Source organism: Xenia sp. Carnegie-2017, unplaced genomic scaffold (genome assembly GCF_021976095.1).
Source record: "Xenia sp. Carnegie-2017 unplaced genomic scaffold, XeniaSp_v1 HiC_scaffold_22, whole genome shotgun sequence".
NCBI lineage: Eukaryota > Metazoa > Cnidaria > Anthozoa > Malacalcyonacea > Xeniidae > Xenia > Xenia sp. Carnegie-2017.
Genome location: NW_025813485.1, coordinates 5,775,683 through 5,797,107, shown reverse-complemented (window position 1 = coordinate 5,797,107; position 21,425 = coordinate 5,775,683). Strand labels below are relative to the sequence as shown.

The window sequence follows — 21,425 nt, the reverse complement described above, 5'->3', positions numbered from 1 at the left end:
CACTTAATATTCCTACATTTTTGACAAAATCCATCCAGCGAATTGAAGTTATCTTACTTGACTTTTAAAGATGGACCAAATTGAAGATTTGTATAAATGTGGTGTTACACAATGTGAAAAGTTCTTACAAAATTTTGTCTCTGATCTATTTTTATGCCATTGATTTTCACCCGAAACAAATAAGCCAAGAAATAAGATCTTTCTATTCAAAGAGTTAAGACGTGAGAAAAAATATTTCGTACATACAAATTGTGGCTTCTGCACATTGCTAACTCAAAGCATGAAATTTTTCTTATTTACACCTCCTTGCAATGGGTTCATTTACTGCTTAACTTGGATTGATACTGTACACCGAGCAAAAAGTTTCAACCATTTGTTCATCAATGTGTTTTTAAATAATTCCTCGTTTATTGTTTGTTAAAAGAGCTGAGCTAAGGTTGTGATACGAGAGCCAAAAAATGATACATTGTTTGACCTTGAACTAAAATTATTTATCTGTGTCCACTGATTTTCTTTGTGATGTTTATGGTGTCAAAAGCAGTTTAATGGTGTGGTTTTACACTACTTCGATTTGTACACTCTATAGCCAATGGCCACAGCTGCAAAAAGACCATCTTCAATTAATCGTGCTCATAACAAGACCAAAAGCGAAAGAAACACGTCTGTACACATAAATTCTAAAGAAATATGAGACTGGAGATGGCTTTTGTTCTCATCATGTGAGCTCTTAAATATCACGAATTGAACAATAACAAGTGATATTCATTATTGGCAGAAGTCTTTCACGACCTCACTCTCAAAATATCATTTGTCTCAAATAAATTGGCATGGCTGATCTTTCATTTATTTTCAGCATATTAATCCTGGTACTTCGTTGTAACAACGTTGACGGGCAAGCAATTATAAAAAAGCTCAATAACAGACCGATCATTGGAGTGTTAATGCAGTCAACTAAAAACATGCCATTTAAATCAAAGGCACCAAACTACATTGCTGCATCGTACATCAAATATCTCGAATCAGCCGGAGCTAGAGTCGTGCCAATATCGAATAAACTTACAGAAGAAGAAACGGAAGACATCTTTTACTCCATTAATGGCGCTCTTTTTCCAGGGGGAAATGTTGAACTTCAGGATTCTGGGTACGCCGTGACTGCCAGAAGAATTTTGAAATTAGCAATGCAAGCACATTCAAAAGGAAAGTATTTCCCAATATGGGGCACTTGTCTTGGACACGAGTTCCTCGCAGCATACGTTGCAAACGCAACCGGCGACGTGCTCTCCTATACTGACTCGATAAATATAACTTTAACTATGAAGTTTGCCAAAGGTTATGAGAAGAGTCGATTGTTTCGGTCAATTCCGCCATTTTTGAAATCATATCTAAGTAAAGTACCAGCCACCGCAAATTTTCATCATTTCTCGGTAACGTCAGAAACATACAAAAATAATAAAAAATTAACCGATTTCTTTCAAGTCCTGTCAACTAGCGTGGATCGCAAGGGAGTCGAATTCATTTCTACAATGGAAGCGAAGAATTATCCGATATTTTCGACGCAATGGCATCCCGAAAAAATGCGTTTGAATGGTACTTGAAATATCGAGATAATCATGAACAGGGAGGGATTCTTGTCACACAGTATATGGCTAATTTCTTCGTTAGTCAGACTCGTCTCAATCACAACAAATTTGAGTCACGTGAAAAAGAAGAAGCAGCATTGATTTACAACCATGCTCCAAAATACACAGGAAATATTTCAGGCTTTGAGCAATGCTATTTTTTTGACTAAGTGGTTGAAAATAGAACATGAAAATAACACAGGCTACATGATTTTAAATAGTAGAAATCATACAGTTAGACTAAAAATTGAAAAGACATGTTTTACAAAACATTATAGGATATAGAAAAAATTATGTAAATCCCATAATATGTACTGCACAAGATCATCACTAGAATTTCAATAGCAATGCAAATAATTACGCTTCTGAGATTTGATAATGCGTTTCCTCAATCAGGGCCGTAAAAACAAAGGGATTTGGGTGTGTGTGTGCGACACTCTTCCCCCCTCAATGTTATAGTATTTCAGCTTTGTCTAGCAATTTCCACAGTATACGACATACTCGTCTGACAAAACGTTTGTTGATGAGTCTATCTTCTGCTCCCTCAACATCATAGGCATTTCACATACCCACACTTTCCCTTCACAAAGGTGTAGAAAAAAGAAAGATCTTCATAAATTGGTTAATTGTCATAATGTTCATACCTGATCACTATGCTAAGCTCACGAGAGTATTTTTGTGAATATTTTGCTTCTAGAAAATTCGTTAAATTCTCAGGAAAAGAAAAGCTTTTTTGCTGGTAAAAAATTGTAATATATACAAAACTCACGTAATTGATCATGCTTCATGCACGCGTGGTGAGCTCAGCATAGTAACAGTCATTGAAAATTTGAAATCGTCGCTGATCCTTCAGTTTTTTTGTATACACCCCTTGTATATGTACTGGGTAGAAGCTACTGGGTGTATGAAAAAGTATGACGGCGATGATCTCGTAATAAAATCTTTCTGAAAACCGAGCTTGGGAAATAAAGCTGTTCATAAGTTAATTTGCCGCAAAAAATAATAGGAGAAACGAGTTTCATTCAAATTCTGTGTAAGAACTTATACGGGAAAATTACCTAGAATTCCAAATCTCCAAGTACTACAATAGAACTTAAATATAATCCCAAACATTCCGTGGAATAAAAGATATTAATTCTTTGATCATGTTTCGTAAAGAGATTCGAGAGGGAACGACGACATACTTCATATCAATTGAAAATGTGAATAACTTTAAGCTATTCATGCAATCGTATTTTCAATTACAAAAATTATGCCTTTACTCATGATTTTAAACTTACTTCTGTAAGTAAGTTGAATACTACGAACTTTGTTTCGCTATTCAAATGAATGTAATATAATGTATGTTGTGGTACAATGCCCAGACTTTACTCTCTTGCTAGCATATTCATATCACGCAATGCTTACCCTACAACAAACAACAAAATCACAAAATATTCTCAGGTGAACTCCTCCTGATTTTAAACCGTGAGGGGGGGGGACATATTTTCTATTGGACTAATGGACTTTGCATTGCTCAGGTGAGGTCACAAACCTAGTTTCTTGATTTAATGAATTTTGAACCACATAGTCATGCTGGCTAACACCTATATACGTAACACGCATGTTGATCCTGTCATAATTGCTTCTTGGGCAAAGTCACAAGATGTCTGACTTGTTTTCGAATTCAAAAAGAACAACTTGCGCATAAATAGTATATTTCTTGCACAGTATATTTCTTATGTTCCATTTACTCACATATTTAGCAAATTTTGCATCGAGTTTTGTTGCTGTTGTCGTTTTTGTAATGAAACATAGTGAATATTTCTAATTAAATATGAACATTTCTAATTAAATACGAACATTTCTGATTAAATATGATTATCTATGGCATGTTATATATTTTTCGCAATTTCTTTGGAATCTGATGATCATGGACTTTTATACTCCAAATTTTATTATTATACTTCTCTCAACATCATAATCATCCTTCTATTTCACTTTTTTGAGAATGTCTGGTTAAAGACCACAAAGAATGATTGTACTGCAATATTTTGAAAACAACTGGCCTGGATGGCTGTGTAAAATGATTCTTGTACTTGACAAAGAATCAGAGGATGAACACGCCTTTACTGAGACACAATTTAATCAGACAAAAGAGCATTTCCCCTGTCCAACTTTCCTACCACAAAGAATCCTTGGTTCAGAATGAGCAATGAGAAGTGGCGTAACTACTATGGACTTAGAGTGGGCGAACCTATGGGCTCCGTGGTCTAAAGAGGTCTAAAGATTATTATTATACAAAGGATTAAAAGAAGAAAACTTGCACGACATAAACTTATGTATAAAAAATTTAAATTTAAAGGCTAAACAGCGAAATCATACTAGAGAACAAGAATGTTTGAGGTTAAAGGCACATTATCATTAATTCGTACCAATACTATGTAGATGGTATTATATTGAGCTGGCAATTGCATTTTAATATAGTTATCAAAGGGGGGGGCTTTGAATACTTTGCCACGGGTCCCAGTTGTGCTACTACGCCACTGACAATGAAAATTTCCTGCAAAGAATCATGGGCAAAAACCATGAAGCTAGCGATAGGACTGCCACAGGTGGCCGACTTTATGACATACTTTCCTGTGTACATCTACCGTAATACGTTTACACACTGCAGAGAGCACATATTAAAAAACTTCAATACAAGTAACTTTGAAGAAGCATATCAACAATTTCACGAAACAAGCAATTTTCTTTCTCCAGTAAATGTTATCATCAGCTACGCTTGGTTCTTTGAGAAAGATCGCTACGACTGGAATATAGGAGTTTGCAGTGATTTGAATGTTTACAACAGCCGTTTACCCGAAGGCCACAAAATTCAGCAAAATGACACAGTTAATTGGAAATAAGCTGTTGAGTCAGCCTCAAACTGCTTACCATGGACATTTAAATGAAAATGATTCCTACAAGAGACTAATTCCAATTTCCTATTGTTTGTCAATAATGGAAGCTGCTGGTAGGAGTAAAGACATGAGCAAAAAATATTCACGGTCAGATGTCAATGAGTCAATCGCTTCAAATCAGATATGAACGGCCTTTTGGAAAGGCTTTTTATTCTCTATCCATGTATTGGAAATCACACTCATTATTACTTAGATGTCTTAGAACGTCATATCAAGAAAGTTGGTGTTGAAATCAAAGAAAACAAACGAAGAACGACATGGGATGACGTCACAACAGTTGATTCTATTGCCCGCAAAACAGGTGTAAACAGTTCGCCACATTGGCTACAACCACTTTCATTTTATATGAAGTCTCACATGAAATGGCCAGACATGCCTAATCTTGTCTTGAATCAGCCTTTACTTAGCTCAATATTAAACCGTTACTTTAGAGTCATTTGCTAATGTTTGAGTTGAGAAAACGAAAGCCCTTATCTGTGGAGACATCTTGTTTTCTTAAATTGACCAACAGATTTCAACCTTTCTTCTAAACCACCCTTAGCATACTCAAAGGTATTCACTTAGTAGGATAATTTTTGGTTTATCCAAGACACAAATCAATTGTTGCAACGACAAAGATGGAATATTCGGACCTACCTAAAGTGACACTGCGTTTGAAAGGGAGCCTGGTACCGAAACATATGTTAACATTCGTCATTATTACAACAAATTTGAAACACGCAAGAACAAGCAGAATTGATTTATAACTATAGGTTATCAATACACTACATGGAAATATTTCAGGCTTTGAGAAAATGACATTTTTTTATTAATAAGGTCAAAAACATAGATCAAATCTTCTCAGACAGGCTCCACTGCCATGTGAAGTTAATACCAAATTTGATTGAAGGTCGTTTCTCCTGTTCTTTTATTGTTTTTATTTCTTTCACATCAAATCCACTCGCAAACAACTACATTTTTCAATGGCTGTGCTGTTGAGGGAAAATTTTGTCACTGGTGCATGGATGAAATAAAAAACCTAAAAATACGATGAAGGAATTGCAAATACACACGTGAATTGTAACAGATTGACAATTGGACACCATTCAATCATTCAGGAAGATCTATCACCAGATCATCGTCGCCTTCGTATATACTATTGGGAAAACTATGAGACTCTGTTGATTCCTCATTGTCACTGCAAACAGATAAAGAGAATAATATCAGTATTCGTAGTTTCTCCACTCAATGTAAATGTAGGTGGTTTGCATGTTACGTCAAGACGTGTTTGATAGTCAAACACAAAAAAATATTTATCAATACTATTGTGGGAACCATTAGTCGTGTGCGAGCCACGTTTGATGACTCATTGGAGGTTGGTTGCAATAAATGGGTGGTATTGAAAGAATGCGGATTTGTTTTATCTTGAGCTTTTGAAAATTTTACTCGGAAACCTTACGGATTCACAAACAAAATAATCGCATTTTATTTAAGAAAAAAAATGATATTTTCTGTAATTGCACAGGCTTATGCAAACAGCAGAGACGTTTTGGAAAACTCGAGAGCTGATCAGCAAACACAGTACGAAACATGCTCAAGAGTCTTCACAAGCCTCTCCAGGATTTGCATAAGCCAGTGCGAACATGAAAAACATCTTTCATTTCTTTCATAAAATAACAATGTAAAACAGACAAATTCAAAACAAATGTTATAATTTTTTTCTCTAACATGTTGTGACGAATAGCTTATTTGCAAATTTTCTTACACTGATTCATTAATTGAGATCAGATCGATTAGCACAGGCTAATGTAAACTCAGATGTACACCAATCCTTGCACGCGTTCATTGTTGTTATTTTATAACTATTGCTAACCCTACATATCGTTTTCACCTGACGTCATTGCCGATATGTTTGTGTACCAATTAAAAGAATTTAATGAAGTTCTTTAGTATGCAACACCATTATGGCTGCTTCCGTCATTGTTATGATTCAACTGCTAAAGTGTAGAATTTGCATGATTCAGCAATATTTGATCCTCAAGGAGGCGTAAAACGTAATTGAACCGAGTTTCGTGTAATGGCTATAGCTGCAATAATCGTAAATCAATTGCATTTACACCTCTTTAGGGATCAATAACTGCTGATTCACGCAAATTCTAAATGACGGCTGATTTCAAAGATGTGCAGTTTTTTAAGCACCTTATAAATGGCAAAGCTTTTTTACCATTGAGTTTCATTTCGCATCTCGATTTTTGCTTATGAACATGGCCACTACATGGCTAAATAAGCATCAAGCACTGCCCTTGACACAAAATCTCACGTATTCCAAACATGCCTCCTAGCTCAATCATGAAAGGGTATACTGCTTCAATATGGTGCAATACTCAGATAAAATACGACAAGCAATGCGATTCACGGGTCGTTTCAAACTTGTCATGCATTGCTGATGACAGAAATGAAATTTCTTTTCAATTTCTTTTCATACCTAACTATATCGTCATCATTCATACTGAAGACATCCTGAGGTAATGTCGCAGATGTCTCTGGAAATTCTGTTGACTCTTGATTTCGCAATAAATGTAGTTCATTTAAATGAGCCTATTGGTTATGAAAAGCAATAGATAAATAATAAGTATCCCGACTTGCACTTAACTTCAGCGGTCAACCGTCATCCCCCCTCCTCTCTCTCACACACACACACACACACACACACACACAAAATGCTCAGCGATCCCTGGTTTAGAGAAGTGAAATTAAATCATAATGATGAAATAAAGAAAAAAAAAATCTTTCTTCTTAAAAATGTGTAGGGTACTCGGAGTGAAATCCATAGACACATATAGCAAAATATTTCATGCATATATTTATCAAACTCCTCACAAAATGCACTATATACACTCACAAGATCAGAGTGTAGCTGTCCATCAGTAGAAGGTAGAAGTTGGCTGGCCTGGTTTGAAGAATTGTCTTAAGGGAAACAAAAAATAGTCATGAGCGATGGCATACAGTGCCATATGTCAGACATCAGAGCCCACATAAGAGACGTTTGCAACAAAAACAACCATGTTTTCGGGACGCTTCTTGTTTCTTGTTTCTTTGTTAAAAAGAAACACTTGTTTTCAGCAGAGTCTTTTAATTCTTCCGAACATCATAAATCCCAAAATGCACAAAAACAAAAATAAAAATAAAATGTTCAAATTTTGCATTACCAAGTACTCAGAATTAAGATGACAAATGCAGTATTCATATATATATATACATATCCGGTCTTCTGTAGAAGAGGTTTTCGCAACATGTTTTCATAATATATTTTGACCATTTGGCCTATACAGCTATACACATACCTATATTTATAAACATGTATTGAAATGACTTACTCAGAATAATAAACTCGACAAACGTTCCCAAATTGCTGCATTTTACTTTGCTAAAATTATTGAAATCCAGATATCCTTTATAATGACCATATCACCGATAATCTCTCATACGCACATGCAAATCTTTTTATCATTTTTATGTGTTGATCAAAGTAAAACATACAAATGTAAACTCAGCTTTTCTGAAACATCTCTAGACTTTAAACCTTTTCATTTTTCATTTGTTTATCTAAGCTATACTATCGTGAAAACATAAGCTGGTTCCCAAAGCCAGCGTGTAAGAACTTAGAAAAATATATAGAATCCCAAATACTCCAATAGACTCCAACAAACCAAAACATTCCGTGGATTTAAATTCTTTGATCATGTTTCGAATTCACTAATTATTCGAATTTACTAATGAAATTCAAGTAGGAACAATGACATGTACTTCATATCAAGTGAAAATATGAATAATTTAAGCTACGCATGCAATCTTGTTTTGGTTAGAAAGATTATGGCACGATTTTAAACTTATTTCTGTAAGTAAGTGAACTACTTACTCTGTTTCGCTATTCGAATGACAGTTTTATGAGTGGTACAATACCCAGACTTCGCTCTCTTGCTAACATATTTCACACATTGCTTACCCTATAGCAAACAAAAAAATCATTGTAAGTCAACCGAATGAATTCACTTTATCTTAAGTCTACGTACAGTCATTCAGAACAATACTAGCTGTTTGTAATTTTAAGTGATTCAAACTACTTAACGAAAAATAAATTACAAAAAATATCGAGTTTGTAGCTAATGCATGAACCGAAAAACAAAACATTCTCAGGTGAACTTCTCACGAGTTGAAAAAACCCACTTGGGGGACGTAGTTTACTTAAAAGCAACCAGATTATAATCATAGATCTTTCAATTATTGCCATGTTTCAAAAGGAGCTTAAAGCTTGATAGTTGCTTCAACTTTATGTCTATCATTTCAACCTTCACAGCTCACAAACCTAGTTTGTTGATTTAATATATTTTGTGTCACATAGTCATGCAGGCTAACACACATATATGTAACACACATGATGCTCCTAACTATGTGTCAAGTCACAAGATGTCTGACTTTCGCATTCAAAAAGGACTTGTGCATTACGGCAACGTATATTTTCTTATATTATATTGCAACTACTCACATTTTCAGCAAATTTGCATCGAATTTGATTGTTGTTGTCAATCTTCTAATGAAATAAAAATGAGATAATTTTAATCATTACATACTTCTCTTCAATTGCCTGTTGTAATTTTAAATGCAGATCAGTAGCTCCACTCCCAAAGTAACGCAGACACGAGGAAAGTGGGCGATGAACGCAAGAGCAAGAAGCTGATTGTCCCCACGCAGCGTGAGAGTGGGCCTGGTGCCTAGTGGATATCATGCGACCTAGGAAGTGTGGGGCGATGTTCGAAATATGAGCACATTACGATCACGAACCCAAAGTGGAGCATGTCCAGGCACAGCGCTCACACAACCAAAGTTTTAAATGATGGCCGAAATGTGTTCGGTCGATAACACCGGATTTAGCTCCGTCGATAACGACGTTTTACCATTCACATAAGTGGCAGCACGTACAAATAACGTGAAAAAATTTTTTTTGAGACAACAGAATCTCGTACTTGACTATCTAAGCTTTCCTAACGTGATCATACACCGTCTTACTAATATGTTTTCGGGTAAAAAGTTGCTTGGTCAAGAAGTATTTTCCACCGGTCAGTGTCCGTTGACGACCGGCCGTTATTATTTTGAGCCCAGCACAGTAGTGTACAATTCAGTTCCTCAAAGAAACAATTGATCCTTATTAAAGCAAAAAACGTCTTGATTATCATTAGTTTGCTGTTGTATCATTTGAAGCATTTTGAATCCAGATTTAATTTTCATGAATTGCTTCATTGTAATAATGTGTTTATAAAGCCTGAACAACGAAATCATTACAAAAACAGAAAATGCTGAAAATACTTCACATGTTTTTACATACAGCGTCTTGTGATGAAGTTGCTTCTGAGCTTGGATCAACAGGAGCAGTGGACTGCTTTTTCGATCTGCAAAATTGACATAAAAACCTATATGAGAAGACTTCCATCAACAAACTTGCATGCAGCCTGTATTTCCCTGACGTTGCTGAGTAATTTTTTTCAAAATTTCATGAAAAGCAAAAGCTTTTATTCTAATTGAGCTATCCAACAGAATGAAACGTTAATTCAAAGATAGCAAAACTTTTATTTCCCTGAAGAAAACGTAATTAACATTCTAACGCGTTAAAAATTATTTAATTATCAATTATTGGTAGTTAATTATTACGCAACCAAGCACCAGCGGGGCTCCTACTAAAGCCTACATATAGTTGAATCAGTGGCATGGCTAGCTAGTTTATTTACTCCTGCAATTCAAACCACTCACACACAAAGCATGAGTAAACTTGATAGTTGGCACTGCAATTGAGCACACGACTACGGAGCCTTTGCGTGGAGAATTACTTTCCCATATACACACAGTGCACATGTTACAAAGATTTTAAAATTCTCAAAATAAATATTAGAGCCCAACAAATAATTTTGAGCATAGTCATAAACAATTTGGTTTTATGAAATTTATAAAAATAGTGACGTTTCGTCTTGACTCAAGACATCTTCAGAAATTATTCATCAGAAAATTAGACATCTTCTAAACTTATTTACTTAGCACATATTATACCTTTTTTCCTTGGGAGCACCGTCAACAGCAGCACTCTAAAAGTAATGAAAATGTGATTCTTACAATCAAACCATTAACATAGAAGGGATGATAAAAGCTATGAAGTAAAACAAAAAATGGCTTTCTGTACGAATAGTACACCTCTTGGCGAAGGACGTTTATTGCCAGTTTAATGAATCAAAATTCAAAAATTGAACTTTCGAAAAAGCATGATGGTGCGTCCATTTCATGTTAAAAGCGTTTATCAAGGTCATAGAAAATTGTTTGATTAATAATATGATGATACGGTTGGAAATGTTTGCTCATGCGCAAAGGAGTTAATTAGGACTAAGGATCCGTGGTAGTGCAGAGTTTGAAAAAACTGAATTTCATTTGTAAGTTGAATCTATCATAAAATGTTTCATACAATCATTTCATTTCTCAATGAACTCTCGTTCAATTTTGATTCATAAGTATAAGGAGAACATTCATCTAAATAATCAATTGTTGTCTTGTTGTTGACAATTTACATCAGTCAAAGCTTGGTCTTATCATAGAGTAGTAAGAACTGTGCAAACAGTCTTGGGTATTGGGAGGCATGGCTCAAATTGAATTTTTGTTTTCAAAATTTTTCTTTGGTCTACACAGGTACACGTGTACGAAAACTTTTTTTGATATGTCGAAAACATCTGATACTCAATCCCAAAAAAGATTAATGTAGTCTGTGTGTTGCACATATTGTTCTCATACCAATCACTCAACACCTAACAACACTACAAATTTGCCGAGCAACTTGAGATTAAAAATTTATATGATACGTAAATCTAACTTGTTGTAGCCCTTATTTTGAAAAAAAACTTGAATTCAGTGCCAACCTTTTGTTGTTCATCATCACTAGATGATACAGCAGTTTCTTCATCCTCTAGAAAATAGAAGTTGAATTCTTAGAACTGTTGCTAAAAAAGCCAGAGATTATTTAAAATGCTAAATAAATGGGATTCCCATACAAAACAAATTTGAGTTAAATTTGTCAATATTCTACATATACAAATGAAAATTTAATCAAACAACATACATCAAGCCAGCAAAAAGTTTCAGTCATTTGAAATGAAACTATCAATTACCTGACCTTTGATTCTAAATTGATATCAAAATTAATGAATTTGCTGTATGTATATGGCAGTTTAAAAGATAGGAAACAATGAGAAACAATTGGTTTTTGTTCCAAATGATGGATAATTTAAGGGCAGCTGAAGTTGGGTTGTTTGAATTGATAGAAAACCACAATTCTTACAAGTCTAAAATAATGCTATTCAAAACTGAAATCAGTTGAAATTTAATTACCAATAAAACAACAAAAAACAGATTGAAGTTCAATACCTGAGGAAAGAAAATCAAGTCCTTCAACTTGTAAAAGCTGATCAAGAAGAAAACTGAAAATACGAATATTACAAATGAATCAGTTTTTACAGACTCAATCAAATAATGACACCAATCAATAGATAACAGACACCTAGCATTTTTTTACAATTAAAAACAAGAATATTTCATCATAAGGAGGGGTTGGGGTATAACTGAATAATTTTAGAATAAAAACAAATAGACGTTATTACTTTACACTTTTTTAATGAAAAGGTGACTCAATAAAAACCTTTTGTCCTTTGATGCTCTTAAAAGTCTTCTTTGAGACCTTCGCAATTCTTCCTGAAAACTTTCTTGCTCCTTAAGCAATTAAGTTACACAAACACAATGTTTCATACTAAAGATGATGATATGCAAATTAAATGGCAACTATCTAAGAACAACACAAAATCTACTTTTTTTTGTAATATCAATGGTAGACAAAAAAAATAAGTATATTCACAAAACTTAACTCCCCAGGCTATTTCATGATGGTCATGCTGCAGCAATTTACATACATAGAGGAGAAATTTTAATTTTCGCTTCAAAATCCTGTACTTTTGTTTGTAAGTCGAGCCATGACTGCTCTCTGTGGGTGAAATGCCATTACCTAAACAAAAATTTTGCAAATTTTAATAATGGATGCCTACAAAAATAAACATGGAATAAGAAGATGAAGAGAGGGAGAAACTATCCTAGTGACTACAATCAGATTGAAAATTGAATGAGATAAACGCACATGAGCAAATTCGATTTGCCAAGTTAACAATTGTGCATGACAATAATTACGATTACCTGAATTCGTCGTAGATGGCATAATTTTACTCGCCATTTGAGGGAGTCGAGTCAAGACACAAAGATACTTGTAGTAAATTATCTACTTTAAAGGAAAGATAAAACAGAATTTTTATTACAAAAATGTTTGAGTCTATTAACAGTGGTTACTATAAAATGTGTGAATTTTGATCAATGAATGAAAACAGGAAAATATGCAATGCTTTATTGTTAACCGCTGACCATAATTATATCATATTCATATTCATGTAATAAAAATTAATGCCCAACATAAATTTCTGATTAGAGCCATAGCAATAGACCAAAAAAAACAAATTGTAAAATTAAATTTATTGTAACGTTTCGTCTTTACTCAAGACATAATTACTCAACGTTACTCGACGTTACAATAAATTTAATTTTACAATTTGTTTTTTTTTGGTCTATTTCTATGGCTCTAATCAGAACTTTATGTTGGACATTAATTTTTATTACACGAATCCGATTTCCGCTCGGCAAGTCTCTCGCTACTATTTTATATTCATATTCACGTTCAGTCGTTTCAATCAATCAGTTCAAGTCTTTCAATGGTATTACTGCATTAACCAATGGTATTACCGCATTAACCAATGGTATTACCGCATTAACCAATGGTATTACCGCATTAACCAATGGTATTACCACTTACTAGTGTGTATTGGTGTGTATTACATACATAATCACTTTGCGTGCTACAAAGGAAACCTCTTTAAGCTTTTGTGAGAGTAGAAAAAGAGCAGGAGTGTATTGGAGGGGGGTCTCGGAGGGGCTCAGCCCCCTTATTATAATTTTTCGTTAAAATTTACTCTAATATTTTTCGCCCTGCTGGTGATATATATCAGAGAGTTCCCCTTGTTAAAATTTAGGCAAAACACCCCTGAAAAAGAGTGGAAAATATCTAGTCACAATTTTGCTTTCCTATCAAACCAAGAGAAACCCATCTAGCACAAAGTTGATACGACGTTAGTATAACGTAATTTGGTTATAGCTGCGAAGCCATTATTGATCAAAAAACGCGAAAGCGCAAATCGCTATTTCTTTTTTGAGAAGCAACTGGAAAATTATTGGTACTCCTCGCGAACAGGATGCGTTCATGCGTGTCTTAGGTCTGTGAGTGTTAGATCGTGATTTACAATTATAGATATATTCACTTGACGTGCTGCTCCTAGCTTAATACCGGAAAAAAATTCAAGGAATTTAACACACAGTAATCTAGCAGACTATTTTTTATCATTTATACGTCTGTGTTTAAGTGTTTTATAGCACATAACATTTTGAATACACATCGACTGGATTAACGTAACGGATAACCAGTATGTGGGGGGAAAGGCGTCGATCACATAAATACCTATATTTTTACAAAATAATTCAAATATTTTTGCTTGCTTTCTATGAGGAATCATCAAAAATTTAGTCAAGCATTTGATGAATGTAGTAACACACTGTATGATGACTTTCAATAAAACGCGATAGTCTATCTATGACCCACCTTATTCGTAAATGGTTTTTAATATCGTAATATTTCCTTTCAATGAAAGTTATGATAATTTAATTACGTTAATTTGATCGTTTAAATAAATTAGAGAATTATCAGTGAGAATATTTTCCTACAAACACGCTTAACATTAGCAATACCATTCCTTATACAACGTCAGTATTCCACGTATCTCGTGCTTTATGAAGTTAAATATTTCATTCCTAAATTGACATCACACCCCCACCCAAAATAATAACATAATCGCATTTTAAACAAAATGAATGTGAAGATTGGTTACTGCTAAGTATAGCCTAGAATTTTGCGCATTAGGTCAATTTCCTCCAAAATAATTTTCGTACAAATTGCATGCTCGGAATGACACACCTCGGGTCTTTATAGGAAGTCTCCCCAGAAATTTCACCGAGCCATCTCAATTCACGCTTTATTTAGGTCTCATCTTCACCGTATCATTTTTGTGGCTTTCGAAATATTGACATCAGTCTCTTGACGTCTTTTCCTTCACAAATCGACAGCATAATGAAACGTAACAAAATTTATGTAGTATGAACATACCTTGGTCACATCATACCTATAAGACCTAATGCTTGCTGATAAAAAACACAGTTGCATGCCAAAAACTTCTACAAAATTCAAAATCTGCCTTAATTTCGAAAATATAAACGAGATATAAGACATACGTTATGAAAATGGTTTTATTTCCCATCATGTCATCTATACTTTACCGGACGCATGTTGCCATTTGTATTTTCACAATGATTTTGTGAATGAAGAACTTAAAAATCGCGTGTTGTCTTCATGGACAATAATGATGGCCAAGCTTTACTTGGAAATAAGGAGTCTTGTGTTAGAGTTATTCAGTGGTAAAAATAAGTAAATTTATTGAACACTTGTATATAACAAGCAAATCAGTTGTACTAATCTGGACAATGAATGCATTTTTTCTGTCAGAGATTAATCTTTCACATTGTCAGCATAATTAGAAATGATGATTGTTGGGCGATGGCTAGTTTCTTAGTCACGATAGTTTTCCTGTTTATTTTATCAGACACAAGCACAAGCGGCTCGCGTGTTATTTATATTAATTATGATTAACCTTTGTCATGTTCATCATCGCTAAGAAAAGCTCCAATTATATTATGGCATGTCCTGCACAGATTGAATTTGCGGTTATGCCTTTTAAATGCCGTCCACGAAAGTGACCAAAACAATTGGCCAGAAATAGTACCGAGGCATCTTCAAAAAACGATTCAAATAAATTTTATCAGTGACGTTTATAATTAAGGTTTGATAAGACCGCAAGCTGTGCTTAAAGGAACGGCACATCCTGGGCTCGGACTGTCCTAATCTTCATGGGTCAGAAAAGGTTAACCACCTTTGATGACGTGCATTCATGAAATTGTATTTATGCAGGCAGCTGAATCTGATTGAAAGCAAACTGTCAGAGAAAGAGAAAAGGAAAGAAGGAACAACGTGACTGGATTTCGCAAGTCCTGAGTGTTACAAACTATCATCAGCTATGGATTTAAAGAAGGTACAAAATTGACATTTTTCAGCCAGAAATCTTTTATCAATGTATACTTGTTTTTTTTTCATCATTTTGAACAAACTATTTAACCTTAAGTTTGATTTTTTCACTGCACTTAACGTAATTTTGTAGCTAAGCCTTTATAGTATTGTCATTGTGATTTGATTCCAGTTTAAGGAGATGTCTTCATGAGCTGGGATTCTATGATTCGAGATAATAAAAAGAGTCGCGCCTTTTCAGTCTTAAAAATTGTATATTAATTTACTAAACGCCTTGAAATATCGTTCTTCGAACAATTTTGTAAATAAAACGATCTAGACGTATAATTATGCACAAACTGAGAATAGAGTGAAATATTTCAAACAGATAAAAAGTTTAGGATCGTTTCAATTCGTTAAAAATTGACTAACACTAACTGAGTAAACCAGCTACTATCCGGGCTCATAAGTGCAGACAGCGCCTGATGATAAGCTTCCATTCCTCCGATTTGCACAGTTCGTTACAATATGTGTAAAAATAATCTTTTTGCAGCTGCTAGTTAAAGTTGAAAAAGAAGGAATTTCAGACATGATTTGTAATTAGTTGTAATCTGATATTTTTAGTATTTATTGATACTTTTAAACAATTTTAGAAAAAGCTGTTAGGAATTATCTTTATTGTGGCGAATATATTTCACCCCGCTGGATGTGCACCCGTATCTTTCAACTTCGAAGGTATTTGTTACTTACTAATAATGATTTTGTTCTTAGAAACAGAAGCAATTGAAACTTTATACAGAATAAATAATACAATATCAACAACAAAAATTTTGAGCACAATATAATTGGATGAATATTATAATTGCATCTTTACAGTACATCAATGGAACTTTTCAAGGAGCCATTGAAAGAACAGGTTCTTTTACCATTTATTAGGTATGGTGGTCTCTTGTCCTATTCCAACCGGGACATGTTTTGCACAGCCTGAGGACACGTGCTTTCAGAATGGTGATTGTTTTGCCGTACAAGGATATGCTGCCTTATGCTGTCCTCATCAGTGCAAGGGATTTAATGTTTGCAAGTCAATAAAACGTAGGCAACTATTCATTTTCTCAGGCCATTAGTGAATTATCTGTGTTTCTTTAGCATGAAGGAATAAGGTTTCCAGAAAACCAAAAATCAAAAGATGGATATATGATGCGATAGGCTCTTGTCCAACCTATTTTATTTTATTTATTTTATATTTAGTGCCAAAAATAAAATCAACCACGCAAAGACCAACGACAGCCCAGCAACCAACAACAACTCAATTACCAACGACAACCCAAAGACCAACAACAACCCAAAGACCAACGACAACCCAAAGACCAACGACAACCCAAAGACCAACAACAGCCCAAAGACCAACGACAACCCAAAGACCAACAACAATCCAAAGACTAACGACAACCCAAAGACCAACAACAACCCAAAGACCAACGACAACCCAAACACCAACGACAACCCAAAGACCAACGACAACCCAAAGACCAACGACAACTCAAAGACCAACGACAACCCAAAGACCAACGACAACTCAAAGACCAACGACAACCCAAAGACCAACGACAACCCAAAGACCAACGACAACCCAAAAGCCCACAACAACCCAATTGCCAACGACAACCCAAAAACCAAGAACAACTCAATCGCGAGCCACAACTCAATCAACAAAAACAATGACTCTAACGTCTCAACGTCTTACAACAATGCAAAAACCAACAATGACTAACAAACCAACCACAACTAAGAGGCTAATTACTACAAAACAACGACAGACAATTAAAACATTCCCTGTAACTAAAAGTCCAGCGTCGACTCAGCCAGCCACAAGCCCGTCAACGTTTACATCTGAGCCAAATATTTGCAGTACAAGCAGCCCTAAAGATATTTTGTTCATACTTGATGGCACTCGAAACTACCGAAAATACTGGTGGGAAACGAGGAAAGAATGGAAAAAAGTGAAGGCTTTTGTTAAAGATCTAGCCTTAGATCTGAATAATGGAAAGAACAGAATTGCTGTCATGCAATACGGCGGACTTATTTCTCCTAGAATGGCCATCGAGTTTTCGGCACAGTACGACATTGTCAATCGTATCGGTAGAATATCACTTCTTGGTGGAAGACAAAGAATGACTCACAAAGCTTTAGCACTAGCAAGCAACAAGGTCATTGAGTTTCACTATATTGCTTTTTTCTGCAGGCACTCAATTTGAGCCAATTGACATTCCCTTGACTTTAAATAACCATAATTAGGGGGTGTTGCAAATTATCGAATGATTTCCCCGACGATTATCTTCTTATATCACGCATTTGAGTTCAACAACTCGAAGAATCTTGAAGATTTTAAGAAATTTAGAATTCTTAATTTTGGGGTTTTCGGGTTTTGAGTTGCATGTGAGGAGCATTGTGTAGAAGGATGCAAGTCAAACAATAGGTCAACTTTTAAGAATTCATAAACCAAACAAACTCTTAGTTATCTCAACCTTTTAAGGTCTGGTCGATTTTTTCAATTAAATTTCAGAATTCAGAAAAATGGCTTGGGGGGTGGATGAGACACATATGACCTGACAGCTTACGAAAGGTTGTAAACCTTTTAGAAACTAATTAAATTTCCTTCATTTCAGTTTTATGAGCTGAACTCTATTTACGAGCGTTCAGATGCGAGCGATATCATTGTACTGATTACGCGTGGCACATCATCTGATATTACACAAGCCGTTTCCGAGATCAAAATGCTGAAGCATAGAATGGTTCGAGTCCTTGCAGTTGGAATAGGATCCTATCCACAATACTTAAAAAGTTCTCTGCAGAAATTTTCATCGTTCAATCAAGACGCGATTGGAAGCAAGTACAGTGATCTCAGCAACAGAAAAATGGACGTTCTTGAAAGAATATGTTCCCCAGTCTATTTACCAGCATGTAAGTTTACAACTCGTAATTTATAGATGCCGAATCATCTTTCCCACAGATTATTTTCAAATCTTATTCCCCCCTCTCAATCCCAGACTATTATTCAAAAGTCACGTGTAAAAACAAACGTTCACCACGATAATCAATTATCATAGCACCGTCAATTTGTCACAAGAAAAAGTACGACGTCAGTTTCCTTCTTGACGGATCAAGAAGCATTCGCGAAAGTGATTTTCTCAAAAAGAAACAATTCCTTCGGCACGTTTTCTATTTACTAAAGTCGCCTTCTTCTCAACTAAATTTGGGACTGATGCAATTCAGCATGATGAAGAAATTTCAAGAAGTTTTTCCTCTCGAGAAGCATTCTTTTAACGAAGAAATCAAAGCACTGGACGAAATGGAGTTTCACGCAGGAAGCACAACGATGTTAGGCGATGCTCTCGAACGAGTTGAACAAAACGTAAGTCAGAACAATATTGATGCATGACTATCGATATACATGTTGTAATCATCTGGAGTTTAGTATTCAAATTGACTGACGCAACTTACATCTGTACGTAGGTTTTTAATGGTGAAGGTGGTGATCGTCCTGATGTTAAAAACGTACTGGTGATTTTAACGACGGCGAAGCTCACGATATATGGACTGCATTCAGAAAAGCAACCAACTTGAAAAAGAATAACGTTCGAATAATTGCAATCACGGTTAACAAGTATAATGAAGTACCCAGTAATCTTAAAAAAATAGCCAGTTATCCTAAATATGCGTTGGCCATTCGAATGGATAACATCGCATTTTATGCTGAAAAGCTGGCGTCGTTGATTTGTCAAGCGAATCAGTTGTAAAGACCTTCACGAGCAAGCGATCTTTCAGTTGCAGAAACACCTCGACAAAAAGGCAGAACGAAAACATAGTAGAACTCTTGTTGTAAAAGGTATATTGCATCTAATCGAAAAAAACGATGTAAAAGGCTAAAGCACTTTTTTTCGACAAAATCAGGAAAACGCGAATGGAGAAATTTTTGCAACACTTGATGAAACTAATTATGAAAAATAGCAACAGTGAGCGCAAAATTTATTGTAAAATTTCTTTGTCTGTATGACATGTCATGAAATGAAATATATTTATTTATTAACAGCATGAATATACTTCAGATCGAAAAAATGGCAAACACTTCAGTCTCTAAAAAAAATACACGAACACACAAATAGAAGTACACAAATACAAGTACAACACACGAACACAAATAGAAGTGCGACATGGCTGGCAGAATCTGGCGTCCTGTTCGATGCTTTTCCCCTGCCATGGGAAGCTTAGCTAAATACCAGAGAGAACAGAAATTTCTACTTTGCTGATTTTTTGGGAAAGTAATAGTCAGCTGGCTTGATTTCTCACCCATTTTTGATAGGTCGCTAAAACATGGGGCCTCAGTCCTCTGTTGGTTGAGTGAGCTAATGGAATCAGAAGTTGAGAAAGTGGAATCTTGTAATTCTGATAATTCGTTGTTAGTTATATGAGTTGGATTGGTATCTGGGTTCATATCAAAGCGCTTAAAATATTTTGCACAAAATATGATACGCGTGTTGCAAAAATGACCTCTCTCATTACGAACCCTCGAAACTTTCCAACATTAGCCAATTATAACCTTAAAAGTAGGTAAGATCGCGTACATATGTGCAATCTGGCATTTACATGACCACATGAAATGTTACATGTTTTTAAATGATGATCGTCCAGGTTAATAAAGTCCTGAGAAGGACTGTTTTTGTAGTTGTTGACTGACGTTTCGACAACCTTGGCGGTAGTCATCTTCAGAGTCAAAAAAGTTTTTTGACGACACCAAATCAATTCCATACATTCAGCGTTGACAATTTTACACAGACAAATAAAAAGTTAGACACATCATAAACCCATATCAACAACTTCATTAAACTTTCAGAACGATGTAAACATTATACAGTTATGAATTAAAATATAACATAAAAGAAAAAATGAATGGTTCTATCAACCATTCTATCAATGGTACTATCAACCATTCTATCAAAACTAAAATATCTTGCTATTTGATTATGCTCTCGAAAACGCAGTTGTCTAAAGGTGTTTAGGCATTTCCAAACAATCGGTTTTGCGTACACTCCGCATATATAAAAATACCAAAAATTTAACATTTTTTTAGGTACAAGTATGAACATTATCAAGGAATGTTAAGAAAATGGAAATCTTACTACCTATATACTCTATAACTATATACAACGTATCGCAATATAAAAACTTCCACAACAGCAGCTGTTTTATGTTGACTTGTAGTAAAAGGAGCCATCTTCGTGTATATATACGAGGAGAATGATTGCATATGTTGAGGAGAAAATGCCAGAGGTTCACAACAAAACTCTTCACTCCATTTTTGTGAATGCATTCGTCAAAACATTCGTTGGTCGATGCTTTTTTCATTATTTTACGCTTTTTACTCAAAACTAGATTATTGTAGCTCTTCAAAGATTTAACAACGAAAGTTTTTAAAGGTTTTACTTAGTGTCATGTAGAAAACTTGTGAGCTGGAACTGGTCTTTGAAGAAAAAAATATCTAAAAGCAATATCAAAATGTTAATCTTCATTTACAACATTCTTCAACCATATTTA

At 34.8% G+C, this 21,425-nt stretch overlaps 5 protein-coding genes across 7 annotated transcripts in view; 3 read left to right on the top strand and 2 right to left on the bottom strand.

Moving 5' to 3' along the window:
- The window catches only part of LOC124447146, a 9,610-nt gene extending 4,605 nt beyond the window's left edge, over positions 1 to 5,005 (top strand). The window contains exons 3-4 of the mRNA XM_046998035.1: positions 4,214 to 4,454; positions 4,683 to 5,005. Of these exons, the coding sequence (XP_046853991.1) occupies positions 4,214 to 4,454; positions 4,683 to 5,005 (564 nt within the window). The remainder of the gene's footprint in view (positions 1 to 4,213; positions 4,455 to 4,682) is intronic.
- LOC124447382 (gamma-glutamyl hydrolase-like) lies at positions 733 to 1,995 on the top strand. Its single transcript, XM_046998281.1, is given in 2 exon segments — positions 733 to 1,572; positions 1,575 to 1,995. Coding segments are annotated over 2 exon segments (960 nt in total). The 5' UTR covers positions 733 to 827; the 3' UTR covers positions 1,790 to 1,995.
- A 280-nt stretch (positions 5,006 to 5,285) lies between the features above and the next one.
- Positions 5,286 to 21,425, bottom strand: part of LOC124447384 — a 19,857-nt gene continuing 3,717 nt past the window's right edge. The window contains exons 2-14 of one of the 3 annotated variants that reach the window (XM_046998282.1): positions 12,815 to 13,016; positions 12,538 to 12,629; positions 12,270 to 12,340; positions 11,999 to 12,051; positions 11,494 to 11,540; positions 10,640 to 10,674; positions 9,924 to 9,987; positions 9,087 to 9,131; positions 8,460 to 8,547; positions 7,443 to 7,507; positions 7,026 to 7,138; positions 5,614 to 5,738; positions 5,286 to 5,532 (exon numbers count right to left, since the gene is read on the bottom strand). In XM_046998282.1, coding sequence (XP_046854238.1) covers positions 5,651 to 5,738; positions 7,026 to 7,138; positions 7,443 to 7,507; positions 8,460 to 8,547; positions 9,087 to 9,131; positions 9,924 to 9,987; positions 10,640 to 10,674; positions 11,494 to 11,540; positions 11,999 to 12,051; positions 12,270 to 12,340; positions 12,538 to 12,629; positions 12,815 to 12,851 — 798 coding nt within the window. In that variant the 5' untranslated portion in view covers positions 12,852 to 13,016 and the 3' untranslated portion in view covers positions 5,286 to 5,532; positions 5,614 to 5,650. Of the gene's footprint in view, positions 5,533 to 5,613; positions 5,739 to 7,025; positions 7,139 to 7,442; positions 7,509 to 8,459; positions 8,548 to 9,086; positions 9,132 to 9,923; positions 9,988 to 10,639; positions 10,675 to 11,493; positions 11,541 to 11,998; positions 12,052 to 12,269; positions 12,341 to 12,537; positions 12,630 to 12,814; positions 13,017 to 21,425 lie in introns of all 3 variants that reach the window. The other 2 variants (XM_046998283.1, XM_046998284.1) reach the window with 2 other exon arrangements.
- Positions 15,779 to 19,870, top strand: LOC124447381 (cartilage matrix protein-like). The gene is made up of 7 exons (XM_046998280.1): positions 15,779 to 15,861; positions 16,487 to 16,568; positions 16,770 to 16,925; positions 17,082 to 18,040; positions 18,500 to 18,794; positions 18,941 to 19,245; positions 19,347 to 19,870. The coding sequence occupies exons 1-7, from the start codon at positions 15,847 to 15,849 to the stop codon at positions 19,455 to 19,457; spliced, it is 1,923 nt and encodes a 640-aa protein (XP_046854236.1). The 5' UTR covers positions 15,779 to 15,846; the 3' UTR covers positions 19,458 to 19,870.
- Positions 20,691 to 21,425, bottom strand: part of LOC124447380 (mitogen-activated protein kinase kinase kinase kinase 4-like) — a 19,618-nt gene continuing 18,883 nt past the window's right edge. The window contains 1 exon segment of the mRNA XM_046998279.1: positions 20,691 to 21,369. Within this exon segment, the coding sequence (XP_046854235.1) occupies positions 21,286 to 21,369 (84 nt within the window). The 3' untranslated portion in view covers positions 20,691 to 21,285.

Excerpts from the sequence above, each read along its gene's own strand:
- LOC124447381 (XM_046998280.1), top strand. Across the intron at positions 18,041-18,499 it reads TAGCACTAGCAAGCAACAAG|TTTTATGAGCTGAACTCTAT; the intron begins GTCATTGAGTTT and ends CCTTCATTTCAG. Across the intron at positions 18,795-18,940 it reads CCCAGTCTATTTACCAGCAT|CACCGTCAATTTGTCACAAG; the intron begins GTAAGTTTACAA and ends CAATTATCATAG.